This window comes from Lolium rigidum, chromosome 7 (assembly GCF_022539505.1).
Source record: "Lolium rigidum isolate FL_2022 chromosome 7, APGP_CSIRO_Lrig_0.1, whole genome shotgun sequence".
NCBI classification, from domain to species: Eukaryota; Viridiplantae; Streptophyta; class Magnoliopsida; order Poales; family Poaceae; genus Lolium; species Lolium rigidum.
This window is the reverse complement of record NC_061514.1, coordinates 186,735,204-186,744,428: the sequence shown is the minus strand read 5'-3', so window position 1 is coordinate 186,744,428 and position 9,225 is coordinate 186,735,204. Positions and strand designations below refer to the sequence as shown.

The window sequence follows — 9,225 nt, the reverse complement described above, 5'->3', positions numbered from 1 at the left end:
ATTTTTAATTGTATTTAGAATTTAAAATTAAAGGCTTAAATAACAAGTATTAAATAATTGAATTTTTATTAAAAACCAAAATTTCATTTTATATTTTTATTGGATAGATTTTTCTTTTATAAGAATTTTGATATCTTATTTGTATTTTTCTGAGCTTTTATGATTTTTCTACATTATTTCAAAGTTTCAGGTATTTTCTGTAATTTGGAATTAAACCGAAATACTAAACACACCCGAACTGGTCTACACCCAGTGGCTGACTGGTGGGGCTATATCCACGTCACCTGCCACGCAGCATTGACCGTGGTCAAAATTGCTGGCGTGGCAAGGTTCATGGTGACCAGCGGTCAGGGTGCGACGGTCGTCGGCGTTAGGCGCTCCCCGCGGACGCGCGCGTGCGTTGGCTCGACGCAGGGCGATGCGCTGAGCCATAGGGTGGCGGCGCCGCCCCGATACGGTCACCGGAGCTTGGCCGACGGCGTTGTTCTGCGGCGGTGGGCACGGGTGAATGATGCGGCGTTTCTACGGTGCATGATTGAGCAAGGCGGGCACACCAGGGGATCGAGGAGCTCACCAGGAGCATGATGCGCGCGACGGCGAGGTCGATGGAGGTCTGGCTCGCCGAAATCCATGGCTCCGGCCGTCGGAGGGAACGAGCTCGATGGAGAAGCTATGGATCGCCAGGGCTCGATTCCTTCTGCACGATGGCCATGTCGAGGTCGGCGATCACAGTGGTGGTAACGGCTTGGCTAGGGGAGGTCTCTACCGGCGGCAATTGAAGATGGCCGGGTTGGCCAGGGTTTCAATTTGGGGGAAAAATAGAGAGAGAGAGAGAGAGAAATTGAGGGCGTCCTCGCCATTTATAGGGTTCCCGACGTGTGATGGAGGTCAACAATGCCGGCGGCGACCACGGGATGTGGCGCTGGCGTCGCCGTGTCGAGCTCCTGTGCTCCCCAGAGACGAAGACGAAGATGTCGTGTTCCCCTTCGTATTTATCCACAGCGAAGGGGTACGTGGGTTGCCTGGGCCGTGCTGGGCTGGTGCTGATGGGCGGCTTACGGGGCTGCTCTGTTGGGCTGCACGGCCAGGTAAGGGTCCAGGTGGTTTTTCTCTTTTTGCTCTTTTCTGTTTTCTATTTCCTGTTTTATATTTTGTTGATTGAAATTCTATTTAGAATTTAATCACCTTTGTAGAGTTTTCTTGTTTGAATTCTGTTGGACTTCATTCAAAGCACTTAAAAGATTGTTGTGGTGTATTAGCAAATTTTAATATGGTTCCCAGAACATTTCTTGATTAAATATTATTTGGCTTTGAATTAAATGCCCACATGGCATGAATGTGAATATCATCTTGGAAGGATTCAAAGTAGTTTCCAAATAATTTAGTTCTTATTTGATGATATGTAGAGTTTTATTGGTTATTACTTTGCAAGAAACAATTTCATGGTAATGTTTATTATTGAATTGCAAATAAGAAGGTGGCTTTAATGGCATGATTTCATGTACTAAAATGTGTCTAAGGATTTGACCTCTTATTTGGGAATGTTGTCATTTACACATAATTTTATGGGAGCACTTGCTTGTTAAGGTTGTGTAGATTTGATTATATCCATATTGCAAGGGTGGTACTGGGTTAGATTTAATAACACCTTTTGAATGGCCTGGAGTAGACATTCCTCTCATCTTGGTTGGGTCTGGTTGCTAATGATAAGTGGTTGATCACCACCTATGGTTTTAATTATAGAGTTTGGCACTAGATTATTCTTAAGTTCCATATTTAAGCATAAGCTTTAACTAGGGAACAATTCTAAGATTCTCATCATATTCACCTAATGGCAATTGGCTTGGATCTCAATTATGGCCTGGTTTTATATTATGATCACCATAGTGATACATAAACTAGGGTTGAGATATAACTCTGGTTTATGAAATTGAGATGACACCATATTGCATGTGCTAGGGTTAATCTCCCCTAACCATGATAAGGTGGTGGCTTAATTAACATTTTATGTTCTCCTTTAGTTACTAAGATATTGAGAATTAGTTTTATCTTCTACCAACAAACTTTTATTATTCTCCTAATCCATTATTTAAGTAATTTAAGTGGCTATGGTTCTTTTTATAGTTAACTTTGGTTATAATGTTGAATGGTTTCTCACCATATAGAGTATGGAGTTTGACTCTAAGGTTTGCTTAGGTTCTTTAATTTATGAAATATAGATGTGGTAGGATTCTACTTATGATCACCAAATGGTTCACAAGTAAAAGATAAGATATAAACCTATGGTTGCTTACTAGCTACCTCCCTATGATTTCATGTGGTGAATGAGATCTACTTATCCTATTAGGTTTTAACTTATCCTCGCATATCTCAAGAGCAGGATCATGGTTTAGGCATGATCAACTTGTTCTTAATATCTCTCCCTCAAGTTCTTAGGGTTTATGATCATCACTCAATTTATAATGATCAAGGTTTGGCTTCCTAAGGTATATCTCATTAAATAGGTTCCTCACTTCCATGATCAAGCATTGTCTAGATCAATTAAGGTATAGCACTTCTAATTTACCTTCTTGTATGGGACTACTATGATTGTCTCTATAGTTTATATCCCAGGATAATGCCTGAGATAATTACTTAGGGTTTTACTCAAGGAATGATGGTTGGAATACATGGATGTATATCCAGGGTTTTAGCTTAAGGTTTACCATTGCTTCTCTAATAAATACTATAGAACTCTCACCTCTCTAGGTTTGATGTGTAATAATTTGGAATGGAGAAGAATATCTATTTCTAGAGTGGATCTCCTTGTTATGTTTCCAAGAATGAAATAATATGAATACCATGAGGTTCATGGTAGGATCATGGATTTGTATAAGACATGGAAAAGACAAGTGAAGAATAGTTTCTCCAATTATTGTTTCTTGATTTCCAATTAAATGGATGTTCATAGGTTATGGCAAGGAATATCATATTGTGATCTTTAATAAGATCAAGTAGATGATCCTTGATTAGTATGTTCTTGTGTTGGTTTTAGTTCCATTTGATCTAACCCCTTAGATCAAATCATCTCTACCCAAAACAAGGTTTTAGCAAAGTCACATTGAGGTTTATAGCACTTGACTTGATGAGCTACTTCAACTCCACCAAGGTCAAGTGAAACTTCAGTTACTGTGACTGTTTTACTTTAAAGCGCGAAAATTCCCCAGATTTTCTATGCTTGAATGCAATGCACACATCCGTTTCCTCTATTTTTGTAACCCCAATACCTGGGATATTACAAAGGCGCTGCGGGGGTGTGGCCCTTGGTGAAGCTTCTGCGGCTGGCGGTGAAGGCAGGTGGCGGCGCTGGCCCCTTGGGTCTGGCAGGCTCCCCTTCTTCTCCGTTGATGGTGTGGAGTCTTCCCCGGGCTACCTCTGCGACGCTGAGGACGGCTGGGAGGTGGTGGTGTGCCCTGCCGGCGGCGGAGGGAGGTGTGGGGTGGGCTGCAGGGGGAAACCCTAGGTCCCCTTCTCCTCTCTTATCAGTGGATGGTGGTGGAGGGCTGGTGTTTGGCTGCGATGGTGCCTAGGCGTGTGCGGTGTCCCCAGATTACGACGATCTGCTTGGTGTCTCCGGTGGCAGCTATGGCCAGCCCGGGATGGTCGCCGGCGTGGGGGTCGGACCTGAATAAAGGTGGCAGTCCTAGGGCCTCTCTTGGGTGAAGAGGAAGACCTACCGGAGGCCTGGACTCGCGATCTGGCCGGTGTGTTAAGTTCCGGAAGGCGCCACCAACAAGTGTAACATTGCTTTTATTGCCTGGAGTTTGCTGGATTGGTGGTATTCGGTCGTGCGCACCCATGCTTTTATTCCGACCGTTTGGTCTGGAGGGAGCGGCGCGAAGCTCTTTTCTATGTTCACCAAGTGACAGCTGATCCATGGTGAAGTCAGAAGAAGAGAATATCATGAATGCCGGATTGGAGGACTAGCTAATGGAGGTTCAAGTCTTTGCGTTGTTGAGTGGCTTGCTTGGTGTTTCGGACTTCGCAGCAGTGGTATGGACGTGGGGGCGGCAGCACATGTGAAGTTCGGAGTCTTGCCTTTTAGGGTGAAAACCCAAGATCTGCCTTAACTGGTTGTGCCTAGCAATGTCCTTGTTGAAGGCATTGTTTTGAGAGCAAAGACTATCTTCAGGGTGAAAACCTAAGATCTTTGATCGGGCGAGGGCGACGCTGGTGCACTGTTCCCTTCTTGGAGGCGTCGCTTTTAAAGAGTCTGATTTTCAGGTGTTGTCTTGGTGGTGGTTGTATTACTGTTGCTAGGGCTGTGATGCTGTAGCGGGATTTTTATTTCTTAGTTTTTGTTTTCTCTTTTTTAGCTGTGTGCATCCGTAATATTTTAGTGCATTGCGTTGTTGCGTGTAATTGACATCCTTCGATATTAATATATTTTCTTTATCGAAAAAATATGTCAGTGCATTGATATCCAGCATGTGATTTTCACAGCATTCATGTTGTTTAGGCCAATTTGGTCCTTGAATATTCAATCCACGAGTGTAGTGTAGTTGCCGAGAGTTTCTGGGTTATCACAGCCGACGAACCTTTTCCAGAACCAGTGCTCTCCCCACAGCTCTCCGATCTGCTCGATGGGCAGGCCCTTGGTCTCCTGTAGCAGGAGGTAGATGAACGCGGTCATCACCACGAGCCACGCCGCGAAGAAGAAGAAGATGCCGGCCTTCATGCCGCAGAGCATGGCGAGGAACGACTGCGCCACGAACGTCGTGAGCAGGAAGTTGACCGCCACGGCAATGCCCTGCCCCGCCGACCGCACCTCCAGAGGGAAGATCTCGCTCGGCACCAGCCACCCCAGCGGACCCCACGACCACCCGAACCCGGCCTGGTACACGGCGATCAGGCCGATCAGCACGAGCGCGTACCCCTTGCCGACCTCGCCGTGGTCGCCGAGCTGCGACGCCATGACACCGCCGATCATGAGCTGCGACGCAAGCATCTGGGCGCCGCCGACCAGGAACAGGGTCCGACGGCCGAACCGGTCCACGGCGAACATCGACACGAGCGTCGCCCCAACCCCGATCGTCTGCTTCACCACCACCCACAGCAGCGCCGCGCTCTCCCCCATGCCGATGGTGCGCAGCAGCACCGGCGCGTAGAACGCTATCGCGTTGATCCCCGTCATCTGCTGGAAGAAGGGGATCATCACGGCCATCACGAGCTGAGGCCGGTACCGCCGCTGGAACACGATCATCTGCAGGCCGCTCCTGGTGCTCGTCTTGTTCGATCTATCCGCCTTGACGATGTCGTCCAGCTCGTCCTCCACGATGTCGGTCCCTCGAATCTTTCGCAGTAGCACTCTGACCCTGTGGTGGTCCTTGCCTTGCTGGACGAGGCTGTTGGGCGTCTCCGGGAGGAATAGCGCGCCGACCGTGAGTAGCCCGGCCGGGACGGCGGCCACGGCGAGGGACACCCGCCAGCCCCAGCCGCCTTCGATCTTTTCCGTGCCGAAGTTGACCAGCTGCGCGGCGAGGGACCCGAGGCTGACGCAGAGCTGGAAGCCGTTGCTGAACCCTCCTCGGCGCGACGGCGGAGCCATTTCCGACAGGTACAAAGGCACCGCCTGAAAAAATTCAGCAAGAACATTTCAGGGGACAATGTGATTTAACGGACCTGATTTCAGGAGAAAGTGATGAAGGAAACGTAGCGACCGGCATGACAATGTGATTTAACGGACCTGATTACCGAATCCCAGGCCGACGCCGAGCAGGACCCGACCAAGGATCACCATGGAGAGATCCACGGACGCTCCTCCAACGGTGGCGCCAGTAATAATCGCTGCGCCGGCGACGACCATGGACGGGCGGCGGCCGTATCTGGCGGTGACCGAAGAGGCGAGGAACGTGGTCACGAGGCCGGAGACGTATAGCGAGGACGTGAAGGCGGTGAGCAGCTGGCTATTGAACCGGCAGTAGTTGCTGACGCCAGTATCGGCCTGCATCTGCTGGTACACCTCCGGGAAGAACTTCCGCAAGAACCCATCCATGGACGACACGCCACCTGCGCGTACCCACGAACCGTTGGTTAATCGAGGGAGCAGGCACGCTGATCATGGATGTTTGTGTGCAGTGGATACCAGAGACTCCGATGTCGTATCCAAAGATGACGCCGCCCATGCCGGCGGTGATGCAGGAGAGCACGACGAAGGCGGTGATCCGGCCTCCGTAGTGGCGCCGCTCCTGGCTTTCGGGGACGACGCCGACTGCCATGACTGAGCTTGAGGAGAGTCGGTCGGCATCACGGAGCTTCCTTATCTTGTTTCGCCTGTGGAGATTGTGCGGATCTGTGCAAGCGTTGGATCACGATCGATATGGACTGGTAAGCTAAGTGTATCACCGAGATTGTGACTCTGCTTGACTTATTGGGAAGTGAGGACAAAACTAAGGGCGTGACTACATCGAGGTCGACCTCGTTTTACCCTTAGAGCGAGGTCACCCAAACTTTCCTTTTCTAGTTAAAAAAAATCTTTCCAAAAGTAGATTAGACACGCGCGGGTCAATGGACGGACGCGCGGGAACCAGCGCCCCCTTCTTTCTTCCATCCAACAACCCCCGTACCTTTTCCAGTTCTCCTTCATCCCGTGTGTGGAATAAAATACATCAAAAAAATTGTTGTTTCCAGAAAGAATACATCGGTGGAGCTCCTGTACCACCTATTACATTGTTGCAAAAAAGTTCTAGCCTGATCTGATGCAACTACTTTGTTACATCCAAACAGGAGTTAGAGTTACATCCAGTAGGATGCTAGAGTAGTTACATGTCCGTGCTTTAGCCAGAGCGATCGAAAAAAATACATGCCAATGTATCACGACTTGGGTGAAGAACAACTAGGTAGATTATTCTTTACGGGTTAAAACATGGCAATGTAACTCGCCGGAATACTGCCGGTCTCACTGGAGTACGTCGCCAGTTTTGCCGACCTTGCTGGAACCCCACCGTCTTGCCGTGAGTTCACCGTCATCTTGCTATGAGTTCTCCGATGTCTTGCCAACATTGCCAGAACCCCGCCGTCTTGCCGTGAGCTAGCTGCCGTCTTGCCGACCTTGCCAGAAACCTGCCATCTTGCAGTGAGTCTGTGCCAAAAGGAGGAAACCAGGCTAAAATAAACACTTTACCTGGGACTTCTCCAGATTTCAAGACGCTGAATTCAACCGTTTCTGCTCCTAGTTTGCCATGGAGCTACTCATTCTCCTAACTGACAAGGTCACATCCTGGGCTGCAACCGAGATAACCTCCAGTGTCTCCTCCACCGCGTGAGGTGAGCCAAGCTTTGTTTTCTGGTGATCATAATCTTCAACCAAGTTTCTCACTGAAATTCAGGCCACAGCCTAGAGTGTTATGTGTTGGTGTAGGTCAAATACATATCAAGCCAAGTTGATTAGAAAATATGGTGAGCAAACCTGCACCCAGAAGAGTCCTGACAAGTAAGATCGCTGCATGTTGCTATCAACCGGAAAGCATTGATGAACCATCTAGGCTCCAGAATTACTTCTTGAACTTCCCTTACCAAGACACAAGGCAAATCCTAGTGACTGGAAGTAGGAAATGACAGGTACAGGGTGATATAAGTAACCAATATGTGTGTGTTCCAGAGCACTGTTTACTACTCAATTACCAATGTGTTGTGGCTGCTATCACTGTATGTGCTAGCCTACTGCATGTAACGTAAAACAAATGCTGATCGGCCTTACAACTAATGAAAAATTGGTTCCATCTGCTGCAAAAAGAGGTTACATGGACATAATTTGTCCATCCACTAATTTAACTACTGCATGTAACACAAAAACAAATGCTGATCGGCCTTACACCTAATGAAACATTGGTTACATCTGCTGCAAAAAATAGTTACCTGGACATAATTGGTTCAATCCACTAATTCAACTAGTACATGTAACACAAAACAAATGCTGATGGGCCTTGTTCCTGATGGAAAAAGTTGTTCCATTTGCATCAAAAACTTTACATTAACATAGTTGGTTGGGTTCCATGTTCTATCTACTAATTCAACTACGCTTCTCACCATGTACTTTGCAGCACAAAAAATGCATGTAACATTACCGACTGCTACACAATTTGGTCAGAAATAACTGTGCAGAAATGCATACCTTACCCTCAGGAGTATCTAGCATAAGCAAGGATGAAGCAGTGAAGGAGGTCTTGTGTCCGGAGACCAGTGATGTTGGCGGTGACAACAAGGATGTGACGGTGAACGAGGAGGATGTAGACGCGACCACAAGGACGCTGCCGGCCAGCAGGAAACAACGACGCCGTTGCTGGAGACACGGAGATGAGACCGGCATCACCGCGATGAATCCAGGCAGCGAGGGATGCTACTGGCGACAGGGACGGGGCATCCTCCATGGTCGGTGCGTGCAGCCCGCGGCCGCGAGGTGCTCTCACTCACAGGCGGCGCCTCCTCCGTGCCCGAGGTGGGTGCCCAAGAGGCGGAGATGGCGCTACAGGTCGGCAAGGAAGGGGGCGGCCAGAAGGAATGGGGGAGGAGATGAGTGCCCAAGAGGCGGAGACGGCGCTACAGGTCGGCAAGGAAAAGGGCCAGCCGGAAGGAACGGGCGGCGGAACACACACATGATGTCCATATGCCTACAACTGGGACATTTACCATCTAATTAGAGGTACTAAAAGTACCATCTATTTTAGTTCCATCAGAGAACTTTACTTCCTACTATATACATAATCTTCTAAAAAGTTTATATGTTTTTGCATGTAAACATTCCTGGTGAAACCCAACAAGACAGACACACCCAGCAGTAGATGGAACATCTCTATCTGCAGTTTGACAGATGTAAAAAACTCAAACTCTGGCCTGAAAAAGTAACAAGTTCTATCTACTGCTTCTGCATGTATTCTTCCAGCAAACATGTGTTACTTCCAAAAATTAATCTACCTCCATCTGTAACAAAAAAAAAACCCTCAACTGACTGCTTCCATCCCACATATGATCCGATGGAACTACTTCCACATACATACACTCCATCTAACATGCAGAGCCAGAAGATGGAACATTTCCAAGGCTACTAACTAACATAAATCTCAAGAAATAACAAGTTCCATCTTCTCTTTCTGCATGTATTATTCCAAAATGGTGTGTTACTTCTAAAAAAATCTACTACCTCTGGTAGAAAAAATACACCCTCTACTAATGCTTCCATCCTACAGA

General features: G+C 47.7%; 1 protein-coding gene and 1 long non-coding RNA gene across 2 annotated transcripts; both read right to left on the bottom strand.

The window, feature by feature from the left end:
- Positions 1-4,452: 4,452 nt before the first annotated feature.
- On the bottom strand, positions 4,453-6,257 carry LOC124677107 (hexose carrier protein HEX6-like). The gene is made up of 3 exons (XM_047213105.1): positions 6,125-6,257; positions 5,726-6,048; positions 4,453-5,611 (listed from the first exon to the last, which is right to left on the bottom strand). Exons 1-3 carry the CDS (start codon positions 6,255-6,257, stop codon positions 4,520-4,522), a joined length of 1,548 nt encoding a protein of 515 aa, XP_047069061.1. The 3' UTR covers positions 4,453-4,519.
- Positions 6,258-6,645: 388 nt separating this feature from the next.
- On the bottom strand, positions 6,646-8,733 carry LOC124676931. Its single transcript, XR_006993858.1, has 3 exons — positions 7,448-8,733; positions 7,163-7,356; positions 6,646-7,101 (listed from the first exon to the last, which is right to left on the bottom strand). It is a non-coding gene; the product is annotated as an uncharacterized LOC124676931 (long non-coding RNA).
- Between the last annotated feature and the right edge of the window lie 492 nt (positions 8,734-9,225).